At 47.8% G+C, this 19,697-nt stretch overlaps 2 protein-coding genes across 3 annotated transcripts in view; one reads left to right on the plus strand and one right to left on the minus strand.

Annotated features, from left to right (window-relative positions):
• TNIP2 (TNFAIP3 interacting protein 2) overlaps positions 1-3,910 on the plus strand; it is a 32,644-nt gene extending 28,734 nt beyond the window's left edge. The window contains exons 4-6 of the mRNA XM_023638490.2: positions 387-653; positions 867-986; positions 3,040-3,910. Of these exons, the coding sequence (XP_023494258.1) occupies positions 387-653; positions 867-986; positions 3,040-3,285 (633 nt within the window). The 3' untranslated portion in view covers positions 3,286-3,910. The remainder of the gene's footprint in view (positions 1-386; positions 654-866; positions 987-3,039) is intronic.
• A 9,879-nt stretch (positions 3,911-13,789) lies between these two features.
• Positions 13,790-19,697, minus strand: part of FAM193A (family with sequence similarity 193 member A) — a 178,284-nt gene continuing 172,376 nt past the window's right edge. For both annotated transcript variants that reach the window (XM_023638491.2, XM_070264037.1), the window contains one exon: positions 13,790-14,560. In XM_023638491.2, coding sequence (XP_023494259.2) covers positions 14,467-14,560 — 94 coding nt within the window. In that variant the 3' untranslated portion in view covers positions 13,790-14,466. The remainder of the gene's footprint in view (positions 14,561-19,697) is intronic.

The raw sequence follows: 19,697 nt of genomic DNA on the forward strand, positions 1-19,697 counted from the left end.
ACCCTCAGGCCCCTTTCACTGATACACAGAGTCCCCAGAGACCCAACCTTCTTGCCTAAAAGGACGTATTCATTCTCCATCCCCTCGAGTTAGTTCACATGTCAGTGAAGAAGGTTCAAGAATTACTCTCAAGTACAGCTTTTAAGGCAGAAAAACTGCCCCAAGTCCACTCAGTTTAAGATGGTTGCTTGTGGCCATCATCTCGTGTCTCAGGTTTGTGTGGTGGTCTCAGTGTCTGCTCTGCACAGAGCAAAGTGAGGCAACTTCCATTGAAGGGAAACTCACGCAGCTAATACTGCTAATCAATGGCCTCAGAGGGCCGCGTCGGCTTGAGAGCAGATCTCCCAGCCGCCTTCACCGTGAGCTTTCTGGCTTCATCTCCTCAGGTAGAAGACCTCAACGCCAAGTGGCAGCGCTATGACGCCAGCAGGGATGAGTACGTGAGGGGGCTCCACGCACAGCTGAGGGGGCTGCAGTCCCCCATCGAGCCCGAGAGACCCTCCCCTCCCGAGTTGATGAGGAAGGAGATTTCCCGGCTCAACAGACAGGTGGAGGAGAAAATGAACGATTGTGCAGAAGTGAGGCAGGAGCTGGCGGCTGTGAGAAGGGCCCGGGACGCGGCGCTGGAGCGGGTGCAGATGCTGGAGCAGCAGGTGTCCGTCCTCGGGCTCTGGGGAGCCCTGGTGACAGCCGCCTGTGGTCCCAGGGCAGGCTGAGCTGGGGGCTTGGTGGCACTGGGAGGGCAGCACTGGGCAGGCGGTGGTCATGGGGCGCGTGGGAGAAACTGGGCGGGGACTGTCTCCTTCCTTGAGCAGAAATGGCACGACGGTGTCGTTGTGACAGCTGAGTGTCTGGTCTCCTTTCAGATTCTCGCTTACAAGGATGACTTCACATCAGAAAGGGCAGATCGGGAACGGGCTCAAAGCAGGATTCACGAACTCGAGGAAAAGGTGGCGTCCCTGCAGCACCAGGCCTCCTGGAGACAGGTAGGACGAGGGGCTCTTCTCTTCTTGTCTAGGCTCAGCGTTTCTGTCGTTTTTCTTTTCATGAATTTCAAGCCCCTCTGCGTCTGCCAAGACCCTGATTTCCGCGATCCTGCGGGCCGCCTTGCCTGGTCTGGGGCATGGCAGAAACCTTCCATTTGTACTGTGTGTGTTTGTAGAGGAGGTTGGCATGGTGACAGCAGAGGTGGCCATCCTCAGGGCCTGTCCTGCCTTCTCTGCTCGCTGTCATGCACCCAGAGAGCACGTCCAGGGCCTGGGCTCCTTAGTGGGAGCTTCTTTCATCCATGTCCCCTTCTTGCCGTGAGGCGGGAACCCCAGTTACTCCACCATACAGATGTGGACTCTGAGGCCCCAGGTGTCTAGTGACGTCCCTTAGCTCACAGCCCCTGTGCGTGGAGACCGGCCTTGCAGGCCAGTGGGCCCTGCAACCCCTCTGGGCTCAGTGCTATCCCCATCATGGGGGCTGCTCCTGGCATGAGTCGTAGCTGATGTGGTTTCTCACCATGGCACCCAAAGGCCTCTTCCGTTCTCCTTCCTGGATTGGCTCGGTGCTCTGCAGAAATCCTGGGAGAGCTTTGTTTCTTAGCCACTCAGCGAGTACTTTAATACCTTAATACCTTCTGCCCTGGAATAAACCCTGAGCCCCCCTCAAAGAACTTCCGTTCTGACCTGGACTGGATAGCCCTTGGGCATCGACACACCCAGGACGAGCAGGGACGCTGAGCTGACCTCAGAGCTGTCCCTCTTGGTTGGCCTGGGGGCAGTGGGAGCTGCCCACATTGCCCCCCATCCTGTGTGGCCAAGAGGCCTAATTGGTGGCTTCTGCCACCCCCCTGCATGAGGGATACAGGGGAGTCGTGGAGGACACCCTTACTTCCATGCCCTTGGACCGAGTCCACAGCAGTGGGCCTGGACACAGCCAGCCTTTCCTACTCATGGGTGAAGTGGCTGGGGACCACGGTGGGGCCTGTGTCCCCCCAAGTCTGCAGGCTGACAAGGAGGTGCCAGAGGGCCTCACCAGCCCTGCTAGGACCTGCCCACTGTCCCTCCAGCCCCAGCAGCCTTCTTGGCATCCATCATGGATTTCTGGAACTCCTAAGGCCCTGGGACTGCAGGCCATGGTTGGGGTTCCTCCATTGTGTCCCCGGGCAGGGATGGGGCACCCTTCACGGCTGTGTATGCCGGTTTTCTGGGATTTGGTTTTGCTGGTGGGCTTTCTGGTCTCTGTGACTGCAAGAAAGTGTGTGATCCTGGATTGAAAGGTAGTTAACGATGCAGTCGTGAGGATGTTCCCAGGCAGCATCTGAATGACTCAGGGCCAGAGGAGTGACCACAGCCAGTTCCAGGCCGGGGGGGCACTGAGGTGTTTATGTTAAGTGGCCTCTGTGTCCCTTTCAGCTGCCGCCTGTGGTCCCTCAAGCAGTGGGAGCACTTTCTGTTGCTCAGGCCCTGGGTGACATACCAAGGGAGAGTGGTGCTGAAGGTGTGGGTGCGCTGTAGGCTCCCTGCGGAAAACCCAAACTCAGATGTGAGGAAGAGGCACCAAGGCCAATGGGGGTGAAGTTCCCAAACAAGTAGTGATGGGCGCTGCAGGCCCCAGTGCTTCCTGACTGACGTCTGGGGCACTTGTGCCAGGCTGTGCCAGGGGCATCCCTTGCTGCCGCTGGAGGCCCCACAGAGGAGGTGCACAGTGGGGCTGGGATACAGTTTGGTCGGCTCCCCACACTGAGCTCTGCCACAGCCTCTCCACGCAGAGGCGCTGGGGCAGGTTGTCGGGGGCTGAGGGTCCACTCAGGCCTTCCGCTGGGGGTGGGCTGCTACAGTCCACTTGGGCCTCTTCCTTCATGAGCCCGAGGGCATCTGTGCGGTCTCTTCAGTTGTTCATTCCTCGTCTGGGCTCTGGGCCACAGCAGGAAGCAAGGTGAGGGGTGCAAGTCCCACTCAGGGACAGAAGTGTCTTTAGTTGCTGGAGCCCGAGACCTGACTTTGTAGCGTCGGGTGCAGCCCATGTAAATGGACCCTTGCTTTTTTCCAGGACTCCCGAGACCCAGGCTCCTGCCGGATTCACCCTGGGAGCAGAATACCCAAGGACTTAGAAGCCAATGCTTTGCAGCTTGTGGTGCCCAGTGACCGGAGGCCTGGGACTGGATCCCAGTGGCTGGAACGCCCCGGAGCAACCCAGAGAGGCCAGGGGGACCTTCAGTGTCCTCACTGCCTACAGTGCTTCAGTGACGAGCAGGGCGAGGAGCTCTTCAGGCATGTGGCTGAGTGCTGCCAGTGAGCCCCGAGGCTGGGACCGCCTGTGCCCGCGTGGCTTCTGAGGGAGCCTGGCCCTGGGGGACAGAGGGGGTGCTTTCAGCATGTAACACTGAGATCCCCCTTGATCCTGGCCCCCAGAACAGGCTGGGGGCATCCTTAACAGAACAGGACAGAGGGAACTTCCAGCAGGGCTGGAGGCAGAAATGGGGGTTGAGAGCATCTGCACACAGGAGGGCCCAGCTTTGCTTCTGGTATGCAGTTTGGAGCCCCAGGCTGTTGGGCCAAGGCCGGGAGCAATCTAGTGTGGGAATACTTACGGGTCAACATGACAGCCCTGACCAGCCTGCACCTGGGGATGCTGCAGCTTGCTGGAAAGAGGTGCTGCCCACAGGAACCACTTGTGGGGTCCCCAGGGTGGAAGCCCCACCTCATCCTGTAGAGTAAGGTGCCTCTCCCTGTGGACCAGGAGGTTTGTAGAACTGAGCACTGCAGCTGCACATTTTATCTGGGGGCCTGTCTCAGCACAGAGCCATGTGTCTGCACTGAACTATGTTGCATTGCAATAGTGTTTGTCATGTATCCAGAAGTTAAAGCACAATTTATTTCACATTTAGTTATTTTTATAATAAATGCACTTGCTACAGTGACTCTTCTGAGAATGCATGTTGGGCCTGGGGTGCAGGGACCCATGGTATTTTCAATTGGGCAGGAATTAGACCAGCTGGTGAAGAGAAACACTTCTCCTGTTTGCCACCTGCAGACAAACAGGGGACCAAGAAGAGGTGTTGGTGGGAGTCCAGCCAGGCCTGCCTGTCAGGGGTGGCATCACTGGGCAGCAGCCCAGCGTTCTGCCATTGGCCTGTTTCAGCCCTGGCCCAGGATGTGAAGTAGAGGGCTGGCAACGAGGTGGGAGAAAGCAGGGACCTGCTGAGAGCAAATTAGAACCACGCCGAGCAAGGACTGCCTGCATGGGCCTGTCACTGGGTCAGGACAACAGGAGTGACCAGGCCAGAGGGGAGCTGTGTGCTGTTTCTAGGAAGCCTGGGGCATTCTGTTAAGTGTCTGCCATGGTTAGCTCATTTAACCCTCGCAACAATTCTAGGAGGTAAGTAAGTAAGTATTACTGTCATCTTCAACACAGATGATGAAGATGAGGCCAGAGGGTCACACGGTGGCTAAGTGACAAAGCTGGGATTTGAGCCCAGGCCATCTGGCTCCTGGACCCACTTCGCACAGTCTGTCTTCTCCGTGTGAAGTGGCTGCTCTTAGCAATGTGAAGGGTTGACGTTGGTGCACATGCTGCCCCTCTTGCCTGGAGCACTCTCTGACCCTTTGTCTTGGGTTCAGTCCTCCTCAAGCGGTAGTTCAGGTGTCCCCTCTGTGGGATTTCCAGTCTCTGTGCCATGGGGTGGGTAGAACACCACCAGCAGAGCGCCTCCGTCTCACGGACCTGAGCACTAGACATAGAGGATGGGGACAGCCCAGAGCAAAGGGGGCCACACGGGGAGGAACCCGTAAATCCTTGGCTGACCTCCAAACTGTGCATGTTTAGAACGAGACTCCGAGTATCCCAGGGAGAGAACAGCTGGAGGCGGAAAAAGCTGAGCCGAGATTTCCACAGCTGTCCACTTCAGGGTAACGGAGTTTTGAATTTGAGTCCTTCAAGGTTAGAGGGGCTGGTAAACACCTCAGGATTTTCCTTTGAAACCCTAAGAGGGCCACATCTTAGAAGTAAGGTTGACGTCCTAGGATAAAATTGAGCAGCCTTTCTCTAAAATACAAGTTCCAGCAACCAACCAATAATTCACCTGCCTATTGGAACAAAACCCAACTTTCTTCAGAGACAGGTGCCAGAAGCCAGGACCTTATACTGGATTTATCACAAGTCCAGTATACGATTAAAAATAGTAGATGTAAGAGAAATGAAGCAGAATGAAAATATTTTCAGATACACACAAGCTAACAAAATGTATGTCCAGCAGACTATACTTCAAGAAATAATTACTACAGGAATTATTCAGGCTAAAGGGAAATGATTCTGGATAAAAACAGAAATGTAGAAAGGAATGAAGAGGTTGGGAATGGGTAAATATAAAGGTATATTGACTATTTAAAACAATAATGTCTTGAGGGTTTTAAAATATATGCAAACACGTGACCATAAGAGCTTTCTAGGTGGGGGAGGGGAGTGTTTAATGAACTTATACAATTATAAGTTTTGATTAAGTGCATTAATTTAAATTGGACTGTAATGAATTAAGGGAACATGTAATCTTTAGGGTAGCCACTAAAATAGTAATGAAAATATTTAGTTAAAAAGTTAATAGAGCAGCAAAATGTTTTTATTAATCCAAAGCAAGACAAATTAGGAGAACTAAAGGAATAAGGAAGAGATGAAACAAACGGAAACAGATGACAAGATGGTAGACTTAAACCCAACTATAGCAGAAATTACAGTAAAAAATGGACCAAAACACTGACTGAAAGACTGTCACTCTGGATGAAAATAAAGGCTTACCTATGTGCTCATTAGAAAAGACAGACATTCAGGGCCGGCCCAGTGGCACAGCAGTTAAGTTCACACGTTCTGCTTCGGTGGCCTGGGGTTCACCAGTTCGGATCCCACGTGCGGACCTACACACTGCTTGTCAAGCCATGCTGTTGCAGGTGTCCTACATGTAAAGTAGAGGGACATGGGCACAGATGATAGCTCAGGGCCAATCTTCCTCAGAAAAGAGAGGAGGATTGGTGGCAGATGTTAGCTCAGGGCTAATCTTCCTCAAAAAAAAAAAAAAGATATACTTTCAATATAAGAACAGAATGGAGAAGATAGAAAAAGACACACCAACCAAGAAAATGAGAGTGGCTACATGATTATTGGACAAAGTGAACCTTAGGACAAAAAATATTACCAGAAATAGAGACACTGCATAATAAAAAAGGGTAAATTTATCAGGAATATGTAACATTCCTAAATTTGTATAGAGCTAATAGTTGCTTCAAAACATAAAACAAGAATAACTAGACAAACACAGAGTCATAGTTGGAGATTTTAACATACCTCTCTCAGTAACTGATAGAAGCAGGAATTTAAAAGTCAGAATACAGAAGATGTAGCCAAAATAATTAACACACTTGGCCTGATTTACATATGTAGAGCATTACACCCAACAAAGCCAACTACAGTTCTTTCCAGGTGTACGTGGAATGCTTACCAAAAAGAGAAAATTGTGGGTCATAAATCAAGTCACAACATAGTCCAAAGAACTGCAATCATTGAATTTATGTTCTCTGACCACAGTGAAATTAAACCACAACACAGTAACAGAAAGCTATCAAATTCCCAACACACTTTTAAGCGATCCACAAAGAAAAAAAGCACAATGGAAATTAGAAAATATTTTGAACTGAGTGAAAACGAAAATACAACTTGTTAAAAATTATGGAATGCAGCTAGAGCAGGGATTAAGGGAAATTTTATAGCTCTGAATGCATATATTAGAAGTGAAGAAAGGTTAAAATCCAGTGATCCAAGTGCCCATCTCAAGAAGGCAGAAAAACAACCACAAATTAGACTCAAAGGAAATGGAAGGAAATAATAAAAGAGCAGAAAATCAATGAAATAGAAAGCAGAGAAAAATCAACAATGCCAAGAGCTAGTTCTTTTAAGTAGTAATAAAACGGATAAAGCCCTAGCATGACTGATAAGAAAAAACTGAAATTGCTAATATCACTAATGAAAAGGGGGCCATCACCATAGATTCCAAGATATTATAAAGACTAACAAGAGGATACTATGAACACTTTATGTGAATAAATTTGATAATTTAGATGAAATGCATAAAATACTTGAAAAACACAACTTACCAAAACTGACACAAGAAGAGACAAGAAAACCTGAATAGCTCTGTATCCATTAAACAAATTGTAATTAAAAATCTTTTCACAAAGAACATTACAGGCCCAGATGACTTCACTGGTGAATTCTTCCAAACATCTAATAAAGATATACCAATTTTACATACACTCAGGAAATGAAAAGAGGGAATGTTTCCCAACTCATTTTATGACACCAAAACCTGAGAAAGATAAGGCAAGAAAGAAAATTTACAGACCACTATCACTTAGGAACACAGAGGCAAAAATCCTGAAAAAATATTAAATTGAAGTCAGGATAATATATCATAACCAAGTGGAATTTTTATTACAGGAATACAAGATTGGTTGACCTTAAAAAAAAAAAGTAACTTGCCATAATAGAATAACAGAGAAAAACCATATGACCATCTCAATAGAAGCAGAAAAATCATATGACAAAATTCAGTACCCCCTCATGATTAAAAAACACTCAGCAAACTAGGAATGGGGATTTCTTCTATCTGATGAAGGTGTACATCCAAAAAACTACAGCTACCGTTATATTTGATGAAATACTGAATGCTGTCCCCACTAAGGTTGGCGTCAAGGCAAGGGTGTTCACTCTTACCACTGCAATTCAACACTGTACAAGAGGTCCTGCCCGGTGCATTAAGGCAATGAAAGGAGTAAAGGATAGAAAAATTGGAAAATAAATAAAAACTGTCCCTGTTCACAGATGATATGATTGTGTATGTAGAAAATCCTAGGGGATCTTAAGAAAAAAAGTTTAGAATTGGTAAGTCAGTTTGACAAATCTCAAGTACAAAGTCAATATATGAAAAATCTATTGTATTCCTGTATATTTACAACAATTAATTGGAAAAACAAATTTAAACACCAGTTGTGGGTTGAATTGTGTCTCCTCAAAAGATATGTTGGCCAAAAAGATGTTGAAGTCCTAACCCCTAGAACCTGTGAATGTGACCTCATTTGGAAACAGGGTTTTTGCGGATGTAATCTAAGATGATGTCATGCTGGATTAGGGTGGGCCCTAAATCCATGACTGGTGTCCTTATAAGAAAAAGAGGAGAGAAACAGACACCTGGGGAGAACACCGTGTGAAGATGGAGGCAGAGACTAGAGTGATGCACGGACTGCCCACGACAACCAGAAGCTAGGAGTGAGGCGTGGGACAGATGTTTCCCGACAGCCTCTGACCAGAAGCTAGGAGTGAGGTGTGGGACAGATGTTTCCCGACAGCCTCTGGAAGGAACCAGTCCTGCTGACACATGGATTTTGGATTTATATCTTCCAGAACTGTGAGAGGATAAATTTCTGTTGTTATGAGTCACCAAGTTTGTGGCACTTTGTTATGGGAGCCCCAGGAAACTAATGTATAACTCCACTTAGGACAATGTCAATAACAAAATGCTTAAAAAAATCAATTTATCACAAGTATGCTAAACCTCTACAATAAAAACTGCAAAATATTGCTGAGAGAAACTCAAGAACGTATAAATAAATGAAGAGATTTCATGTTCAGAGACTGGGAACCCAGTAGTCTTAAGATGTCATTGCTTCCCAAATTGATCTATAGGCTCAATACAATCTCAATCAGAATCCCAGCAGGTTTGTGACAGGCTGCTTTTAAAATTAGTATTGTTTGTTCCCCACTTTTCTAGGACTTGTTACGTCTATGTTAGAATGCCTGATGTTGTCCCACAGGTCACTTTTCTCCAGTCTTTTCTCTCAGGGCTTCATTTTTGGTAGCTTCTCTTTATATGCCATCAAGTTCATGGATATTTCCTTCTGAAGTTTCTAATCTGCTGTTAATTCTATCCAGGGTAGTTTTCATTTTAGATACTGCCTATTTTTTTCTTTAGAAGTTTCATTTGGGTTTTTAAAAATATCTTTCAGTTCTTCATCTTGTTCATGGTTTCCTTTATATCTTTGAGCATATCTGTGAGATTCTTTTTTTTTTTTGAGGAAGATTAGCCCTGAGCTAACATCTGCTGCCAATCCTCCTCTTTTTGCTGAGGAAGACTGGCCCTGAGCTCACATCCGTGCCCATCTTCCTCTAGTTTATATGTGGGACGCCCACCACAGCATGGCTTGACAAGCGGTGCCATGTCCGCACCTGGGATCCAAACTGGTGAACCCTGGGCCACCGAAGTGGAAGGTATGCACTTAACCGCTGCGCCACCAGGTCAGCCCCATCTGAGATTTATAATAGCCATTTTAAGGTTCTTGTCTGCAAATTTGCCATCTGTCATTTTTGGGTCTGTTTCTAGTGTTTGATATTTCTCCTATGGTTTATATTTTTTCTTCCTGGCATGGCCTGGTAATTTTTGCTTGGTTCCCAACATTATGAATTTTATTTTGTTTAGTGCAGGATATTTCTGTATTCCTTTAAGAATGTTGGGCTTGGTTTGAGCTTTTAGATTTTATTCTAGGGCTAATTTAGCCCCACTGCTAAGGTGTTATCCTTCTGAGGATTCGACACCAATGCCGATGTATTACAAGGTCTCTCCGCCTTGGCTGGTGGAAACACACTGCTTTCTGGTGATTTCCCCCTGAATTTATGGGATTTTATACCACACACACAGATAAGTAGATTTGAGGGGATTCTCTGCAGATCTCCGGAGCTCTGTGTAGCCCCCTCCTGTCTGGAACTCTGCCCCACAAATTCCAGATACCTCAGCCTCCCCAAATCCCAATCTGTGCTTCCTCCACTCAGCAATCCTACTGGGCTCTGCAGGTCTCCCTTCCCAGTGCTGGGGCCTGGAAACTGTCTCCAGGCAGGAAGGTGGGTGCTCGCAGGCTTGTTTCCTGCCCTTCGCTAAGGAAACACTGCCATGTGCTGCCTCTATCTCAACATCCAAACACATTGTTAAAAAAGTTTCCTCAGTTAGGGGCTGGCCCGGTGACGTAGTGGTTAAGTTTGCACGTTCTGCTTCAGCGGCCCAGGGTTCACAGGTTCAGATCCCAGGCGCGGACCTCCACAGCACTCATCAACCACGCTGTGGCAGCATCCCACATACAAACTGGAGCAAGACTGGCACACGTTAGCTCAGCGAAAGTCTTCCTCAAGCAAAAAGAGCAAGATTGGCCACAGATGGTAGCTCAGGGCCAATCTTCCTCACACACACACAACGTAAATAAAAAACGTCCTCAGTTTTACAATTGTGTGTGGCAAGAGGACAGTTTCCGTAGAGCTCCTCCTTCCCGGGCGCCACTGTTCAGTTCAGCAATGCGCGTGTGAGCTGTGCATTAGCACACGGCACATGTTTATTACTCCTTCAACCAACAGTTCTCCAGGGAAAACACCCGGAGGGCTCCCAGGACAGTCGGCTCCTGACACACTCAGCTCTACACACGTTTTGCTTCGAGAGTAAGTTCTTAACAGTCCAGGACTGTCTGAAATTTATTTGAGCAGTGTGAACGTCCCACCCCTTGGAGAGCTACTTATTCTTACGTTTTACAGTGGCTCCAAACCAGACACTGATTGCTTGTGATTGCAAAGTTGAAGAACCAGAACTCAAGTTACTTCAGTTCTGCGTGATGACTTAGAGGTTTTGTGTTTAAAAGAGTGAAACAGTGTGAACTGTGGGTAAGTTTTTTCTTCTCTTTTAAAAAAAATATTAATGGAATTAAGAAGTATTAATCCTTTCTGGTACCATATTTATTTGGATTTTTTAGTGGCATGAGTATGTAGGCAAAGTGCAATAAAGGCACACTTTCCTGTCAGTGCTTCCTTCCTAGCTATTGTTATTTTATTTCATGGCCTGATTACTGTTGTGTGAAGGAGGTGATACTCAAACGTGATTTGCTGGAGGCTCCCCGGGGACTGATCCCCAGGTGGGGGAGTGACCTCATCAGGAATCTCAGGGGGCTCCCCTCCCAGGTCTAGGCCCCTGAGGAGACACTGGCACTGGAGCCAGACATCCTGCAGGCACACTCGTACCTTGATTTCCCCATCTGTAAATATAGTGACTGGGGCACAGTAACAAGGCACCAGGCCGTCTGGTGCTGTGCTCAAGGCCTGGGCCCACCTCCATGAACGTGAGGGGGCTGGCCTCAGGAAGCCCCCTCACCCCCCTCCCTCCTCTACCCCTTGTTGACTTGGTCCTGAGCCTCCCAGGCCCAGAATCCATCCTCTTTTTTGTTCCTGAGAACTGGGAATGGTAAGGCGATGCTCCCATGAGGAAAGATCCAGAGGAACATTAGGGTTGGGTCCTGCAGGATGGGTGGTTTCCAGGAAAATAGGGGAAGAGCATTCCCAGCAAGGAGAAAGGTCAGGACGCCTGAGGGGCAGAAGTGCGCAGATGTGGAACAAGGTGTAGGTAGCAGGCCTGTGTGCTGGATGGAGCAGGGGTGTGGAAGGCAGCAGGTGGGCCACCTCAGGAGCAGGGTGTGCGTATGGGGGGTGGGTGCCCATTGTTGTGGCACCCAGAGTACCCCTTACCACTCATGGCCCTGACAGGCCCTGCTCATGTCACAGATGGGACCCTCAGCAGTTGTCGTGGCTCCATAGGACAGACAAGGAAGCTGAGGCCCAGAGGTGGGACTGGCCCCCAGCACAGCCTCAACACTATCCACGGGGAGAACTGGGCTGGGCAGGACCAGTCTACGGGGCCTAGGTGGGCAGCTCCCCCAAAGGACAAGACCAGGCCTATGTGAGAGCAGACCCCACCCTGGACCCTTCCCAAGCATTTGTTGCCCTGGCCCAGACTGCCCAGTGGGTCCAGTGCCAGGCCAGCCCTGGCCCTCACCATCCCTGGCTCAGCCAGAAGGGGACGAGGCCCAGCCCTGGGCTTGGAGTCCCAGGGAACCGCATCAGGGTCTCTGCCCCTCTTGAGGACACTGCTCCTGCCATGGTCATGGCCCAGCCTGTTTCTCCCCCTTCGCTGGATCGTCCCACGAGCAAAGGGATGGGTGTTCTTCCACCTAGAAAAAACAAACAGGCTGGCCAGCCACTCGACCCCACACTCCTCTGGCTACTACCCGATTCCTTGTCCCCCAGACCTGCTGTTCCCACCCTCTCTCTCTTGAGAACCAGCTTCCAGTGGGCTCTGGTCAAGGTCACCTCAGTGTTGGAGCCCTGAGGCCAGTCCCTGGGCTTTGTCTTGACCACAGCAGCCCTGCCCAGAGACCTTCGGGCTGCCCTCATCCTCCCCCACCCTTGATGCCTGGTTCTGGGGCTCAGACCCCTGTCCTGTCTACACTCACTCCTGGGTGGCCTCAGGCTCATAAGGCCTTCTGTCAAGGAGCAGCAATCCCAAATGCCAGACATTTCACCCAGTGTCTGATGGGCACCTCAGTCTTGATGCCCCTCCAGGGTGGACAGCCCCATCCTCCCCAGCGCTCAGTCTCGGAGTCCTGGCCTCCTCTTTCATTCTCTTACCTGCATCTCGTCTGGGAAGTCCTGTGGATGCAACCATCGGAGAACTTCCAGAGGCCGGCCCTTCTCACCCTCTCCCTGGCTGAGCGCAGGGCCAGACCTCGTCTCCACATTGAAATGGGGCCCTCACCGCTCCCCCTTCACTCAGGGATGGGCCGTATCCTTATGCTGTGCACCAAGAAGCTGGGAGGAGGGGAGCTATGGCATATTCTGGGAAGTGAGTGGAAGCTGGACTGCAACCAGGAGGCAGCTCCATGTGAGCTTTCTCTGCCTAAAGAGATCTCAGAAGAGAGGAACCAAGCTGGGATTCCTTTTCTCATTTTAAATACTATTCACATTGTTCCTAATTTATATCCATTTTATGGGGCTGCCCCATGGCGGAGTGGTTAACTTCGCGCGCTCTGCTGTGGCAGCCCAGGGTTTTGCTGGTTTGGATCCTGGGCGCGGACATAGCATCACTTGTCAGGCCATGTTGAGGCGGCGTCCCACATGCCACAACTAGAAGGACCCACAACTAAAATATACAACTGTGTACTGGGGGGATTTGGTGAGAAAAAGCACGAAAAGAAAAAAAAAAAAAGATTGGCAACAGCTGTTAGCTCAGGTGCCAATCTTTAAAAAACGAAAAAATAAAAAAAACCCTGGATGGGGGCTGGCCCCGTGGCCGAGTGGTTAAGTTTGCGTGCTCCGCTGCAGGCGGCCCAGTGTTTCATTGGTTCGAATCCTGGGCGCAGACATGGCACTGCTCATCAAACCACACTGGGGCAGCATCCCACATGCCACAACTAGAAGGACCCACAACGAAGAATATACAACTATGTATCGGGGGGCTTTGGGGAGAGAAAGGAAAAAAAAATCACCCCTGGATGGGCACCAGCCTCCAAGGCCAATGGACTTGCACCCTGCTGACCCCCATCCCCTCTTTGCTCTGCCTCCAGGAGAGCAATGTTCCCTTCTCTGGGGCCTTCCATGCCCCACCCTGCTGTTTCTTGTTAGCATTTACCACCACTTCTCACAGCAAACCCTCTGAGGGTCTGGCTGGGTTCTCTCCTGGGGCCTGGGCTTGCTTGGTGCATGGAAGGCCCTGGGCAACCACTGCATGGAGGGCAGTGAGGGCACCAGGACCCCTAAGCTGCTGCCTGGGGTGATCTGGGAGATGCTCTGGGGGTGGTGGTCCAGATTCCTCTTGGGGGGCACAGTCCCCTGCTCACCTCCCCCACCCACCATGCTCCCCATCGCTCCCAGCAGAAAGCAACCAGACAAGGTCTTCTGCTGTACTAATGTATTCCATCTTTCAAAAAGAAAGACATGATTTTAATATTACTTAACAATATGTTAAAAAAGTAGCCAGGCAGGCCTCCGTGTTAATACAGTCGTACACTCTCTAACAGACTTGATGGTGTGAGTACTGGGTGGGTTTTTGTTTTTGGACTTTCTCATTCTGGAAGGGATCTTACACAAGCTGGCTACAAGTCAGGGGGATCAGACACAAACAGCGCAACGTGTACACTCTTAAACAGTAGATTGTGGAGGAGAACGGAAGAGTGCCTGCCCCGCCCAGCCCGCCTCTGGGGGGACGTGGGGCACAGAGAGCTGAGTGACAGCGACGCCCCAGCAGGGACAGATGACAGGACAAGGCGAGATGCAGAGGCAACGGAGCCATGTGGATGATGCAAACTCGTCTCTGGCCGCAGCCCCGGCCTCTGAGGCCGCAGAGGTGGAAGAACTGGCGGGAGCTACTGTTCCAATCCGACAGCACAGAGCTACGATCAAGGAAGTCTCACTCACAGACTACACGCACACGAGCTAACGACGCGGGTCGAGCAGCAAGTTCTCGGTCTAGGGGTCTCAGGTGCAGCGGCCCACCCAGCACAACCCTGGGCAAGCATGGCAGCTCCAGGGCCTAGCCCACCTCCCGCGTGTCCCTCTCCAGGCGGTCCTCATTCAGTGGGCAGCAAAGGTGGCTTTTTTCAAGCTAAAATTGGACCAGTTGATGGACAGTCTTTGTCGGGTCTGTCTAGCAGAATCCAAGCAGAATCTGTGAAGACAAAAAGCCCAACAGTCATGGAAGGAAATAGCCCCACCCGAGCTAGTATCGCAAGGCCCGGCATCCTCCTGGGGGCTCCGTGCGGGAGACTCGGTGCCACACTTCAGAAAGGGAAGGGCCCTCGAGAGGAAGGGGGGTGTCCCATCTTCAGGACACTGGCCAGCACCCTGAATGTTCTCTTGTGTTTTGTGCTATTCTCTCTCAACTTGTTCTTCATGGAAGCTGCCCAAGGGACGTTTCTGAGAAGCCCACCTGAGAATCTGAAGCCTGGTCGTCCCAGCCAGGCTCTGCCAATGGCCACCATATTGCCCTTCTTAACATGTTAAGCCATGGACAATCCCAGCTTATCCTCATTTATCCATGAATTCACAAGTGAGTGTGACTTGAAACACATATTTTTATGTTGAGACCTGGTTACTGCCCACCCCGCCCCACCTCCCTGCCCTCAGGGGCACATCAAGTGCACAGAATGCCCACAGGCCTCCAAGGCAAGCCACCAGCCCCCAGTCCCCCTGTCCAGCTCTGAATCACAAACTGCCTGCTAAAACCATGTGAAAACGACACTTTGCCACCTGCTTCCCAGGCAACAATGGCCGATTTTTACATTAAATGAAGGAAAGAATACTTTCTTCCAAAGACTTTGCACAATTTCTGAAGTTCTCACCTTTCCAGCTCTAATTTGGGTAGCAGAAACTTGAATTAAAGCTGAAACCGGTTGTTGCTGTCACTCATCGAAATTTCAAGTGTGCTCACTTAAACTGTGGTTAAATCCTTCAACCACAACCGTTTGTGCTGCTGGCCTGACAGCCTCTGTCCAGGGGGAGGGAGTCCTCCCTGTCCCCCAGGGAGGGGCTGTGTCATTTCTCAGAATCCAAATTCTCTTTCCCTGGCCACAGCTTGGGGTCAAACTCCAAGTCCTAGTGATGTCAGCTTTTAAACATTCTGGAAGCTTCCACTTCTGCCTCTGTCTCCCCTTAACTCTGGCAACAACTCCCCAACCATCTCCTTTAGTGTATGTGTGCTCCCCTACTCCCTTCCTACATAGCAGCTAGAATGCTCACAAGTATCAGTCACGGTCATGCTCCAGGAAGCTCAACGAGAAACTCAACCCAAACCAAAGCAAGGCTTCCCATGGGCTCCCTGGGGCCCCAGGCCCACCGTGACATGGCTTTGTCACCTCCCCACAACCCCGGCTCCTCTTCGCCCAGGCTCCACACCCTAACCACCACCCCATCAGGTCTCTGTGCTGTCAGCTGTGGAATGTCATATGTACATACATGCACACAGAACACGTGTACAGGGGTAACTACAATGCAAAAGCCAAAGTAACCACCCCCCAGGTCAAGAAACCCAACACAAGGTACCAACCCCGGGGGGCACCCAGAAGGCAGCCACCGTGCCAGGGTTTGTAATAATTAGTGCCCAGAGTTCTTTGTAGCTTCACGACTTCTACAGGCATCCTCAACGGTAGTTTGGTTGTGCCGATTTCTGAACTTAAAGGAAGAGAATCGAATTTTACGTACTTTTTTCTTATTGCTTCTTTGACTTAAGGTCATATTTCTGCGATTCCTTCAAGAGGCCATAGTTTTTCTTCAGTTTTGTGCCTCTAAGAATATACCACACTGAATGGACAAGTGGACAATGCTGCTCACATGGTTCTGCCCGGGCTGGGCACGTGTGCACAGGTGTGGGACTGTTTGTTGGGTTACTTGAGACATACAACTTCAACTTCACTAGATTCTGCCAAACTTTTTCCCAAAGTGGTGTGAAAGCATCTGTGCTCTGAGGAGCGGTGTAGAGAACCGCCACTCCACGCCTTGCCTGCTCCCTGGTTCTAGTCAGGCTGAAGACCTCCCCAGTTTACTGGTCACGGGTTTTCTGTGACATCTGATTGTTTTGTTTGCCCATTTGTCAACAGGTTTGTCTTGTTCTCACTGTTCTGTAATGTTTCTTTATACATCTTGATACTAATCCTTTGTGATGTGCTGCAAATACCATCTTCTCACTTTCTTTAAAACAAATTGTTGATTTTAATGGAGTTTAATTTACCAATCTTTTATTTAATGGTTGACATTTTCAAGAAATCTTTCCCTACTCCAAGGTCAAAAACATATTCACCTATATTCCAAGTTAAAAGGTTTGCTTTTGACATTTAAAATCATAACCCATCTGGAGCTGACCTTTGAGGAGGGTGTGAGGTAGGGATCCAATTTCAAAGCTTTTCTCATATACATAACAAACATTCACAGCTCCATTTAGGAACATGTCTTCATTTCCACAGTGATCTGCCAATTCATCTTTTGTCAAACCAAAGCTCCGTGTTTGTACAAGTCTGTTCCTGGATGCCATATTCTACACCAATATCACGATGTTTTAATAACGGTGGCTTTCTAAGTCTTTTTATAATGGGCAGGAAAAGGAGCCCTCCTTGTTCTTCATATCCTTGTGGGAGGATCTTACCAATCCTTTACAACTTTTTTTTTTTTTTGGTAAATATAACACATACAGAAGGGTGAATGAAACAAACGTATAATATAAAGAGTAATTATAAAGCAAATACTGTGGATCACCAGATGAAGCCATGGGCCACTGCCAGCACCAAGTGGCCCCTGCCCAGAGCTTCCCTCCTCTCCTCAAGAGTTACTACCACTCTGGCTTCTGATGTTGGTAATTTCCTTGCTTTTCTTTATAGTTATATGACCTAGGTATGTATCCCTGAACAATGTATTTAACTTCTGAAAATATACTTTTATTGAGGTATAATTTATGCGCAATAACTTGCACACTTAGTGTAGAGCTCACAATGCTGAGAAATATATCTACATACAGGTAACCATCACCTCGATCAAGACACAGAACATTTCCATGAAACCCCCAAATTTCCTTGTGCCCCTTTGCTGTCATCTCCCTGCCACCCTGGCTCTAGGCAAACAATGATTTATAGATGAATTTGTATTTTCTGGAATTTCATGTAAATAGAACCTCACAGTATATGCATTTTGTGTCTGGCTTCTGCACTAAGTATGCCACTTTTGAGATCCATCTAAGGTGCTGTATAGTGTGCTTTTCATTGCTGAGAAGTGTCCTCTGGATGGAGAGAGAACAGTTTATCTGATTATCTGCTGTGGACACCTGGGTTGTTCCCAGTTTGGGGCTATTATAAATAAAACTTCTAGGAACATTCATGCACGTGCGAGTCTTTGTGGGGGCATGTGCTCTCATTTCTCATGGGCAGACATCCAGGAGAGGAGCTTCTGGATTGAACGGTAGGTATGTTAAACAATGTACTGTAGTTTTGCCTAATTTGAACTTCATCTAAATGGACACTATGTGTATCCTTGTGTTTCCTGCCTCTTGTTTAACACTCAGTCTGTAAGACATCCCTGTTGCAGATTGCTCTCGTTTGTCCTTTTTGTTGCTACACAGCACTCCGTGTATGACTGTATCACAATGTACCACCTCAACGCGTGTTAGAAACACTACTTAAGTTCCACAAAACCCTTCTTGGGTTTTAAATCTACAGGTAACTTTCGGGAAACTTGTTAGCTTCACGTTAACACCCTATCAACAAATACAGGAGCTCGGTGATTTGTCTTAATATTCTTTAGCAAAGTTTCCCAGTCTTCTGTGCAAAAGTCTTGTGCAACTTTTGCTAGATTTATTCAAGGTTACTGCACAGATTCTGACGCTGTTATAAATGCAGTCTCGGGGCTGGCCCGGTGGGGTGGTGGTTAAGTTTGCGAGTCCTGTTTTGGCGGCCTGGTGTTCACAGGTTCGGATTCCGGGGGCAGGCCTACATAGTGCTCACCAAGCCATCCTGTGGCAGTGGTCCACATACAATACAGAGGAAGATTGGCACAGATGTTAGCTCAAGGCCAATCCACCTCACACACACACTACAAAATGCTGCCTTTATTTAAATTACATTTTTGAATTACTGATGGTGTAGAATAAATAACTTGTATACACTGATTCTACAGCCACTTTCTTGCTAAACTGTCCTACACAATCTTTTGCAGTTTTCTATGTAGAGAAGTAGATCATTTGTAAAATGGAATTCACTCCTTAAGCCTTTAATTTCTTTTCTTGTCTTACTGTGCTGGCTAGGAACTACAATTTAAGGCTGAACAGAAGTGGTAAGACAGAGCATCTTTGTTCTGCATGTGCTTCCACATCTTTCCCATTTTGGAAAAAGTTCCACACAGATTGCTTTTCTCTTCTCTCGCTCTCTTTCAGTAAATCCCCTTTTTAGGTGATGGATTATTTCCTTCTATTGCTAGTTTACTGTTTTTCCTCTTTTATTAATAATAAATGGGTGCTAGGAATTTATCAAATATTTTTTTCTGAACCTAATGAAATGCTCATACGGCTCTTCTTTAATATATGAATGTAGCAAATAGCATTTGTGGAAATCCTAATATTAAATACCCCTTGTATCCCAGCAATGAATACAAATATATAACCAATCTGGTTATATATTGCTATTTAAACTACACTGTTGGATTTGGAATGTGAATATTGTCTTGATGATTTTTGCATCTAATATTCTTGGGTGAAACACCCACAATTTTTCATTTTTTCTGGTATTGTTTTTGGCAGATTTTGGTGTCAAAATTTTACTACTCTCATAAGAGAGAGTGAGGAGAACTCTCTTTGTGCTTTCTGTGTCTCATTTCAATTCTCTGGTAGAATCTGTATAAGACTGGATAACCTGTTCTTTGAAATTCTGGGAGAATTCTCTGTAAAACTGTCAGAATGCAGTTTTCTCACTGGAAAGACTTACATTTACTGCTTTAATTTCTTTACTAGTTACTGGACCATTAAGGCTATTTTTTTATTGGGTTGATTTTGTGTTTTATTTAAGTTTTAAAATTAATTGTTGTGAAATTGTTCTCAGATTATAGTTTAATCTTTGTAGTTAGGTCCACCTTTTCACTTTATATTCACAAAACTGAAGCAACCTTTTTTAAAATGGAAAATTTCAAACACATACAAAAGTAGAGTTTGGTAAAATGAACACAGCCATCACTAACTTTGATAATTATTAACATCTCATTTCTTCTTACATCTAATTATTTTAATTTGTGTCTTTTTTCCTGTTTTTCGAGACCAGTCTCTCAAAGGTTTA

This window comes from Equus caballus, chromosome 3 (assembly GCF_041296265.1).
Source record: "Equus caballus isolate H_3958 breed thoroughbred chromosome 3, TB-T2T, whole genome shotgun sequence".
Taxonomy (NCBI): Eukaryota; Metazoa; Chordata; class Mammalia; order Perissodactyla; family Equidae; genus Equus; species Equus caballus.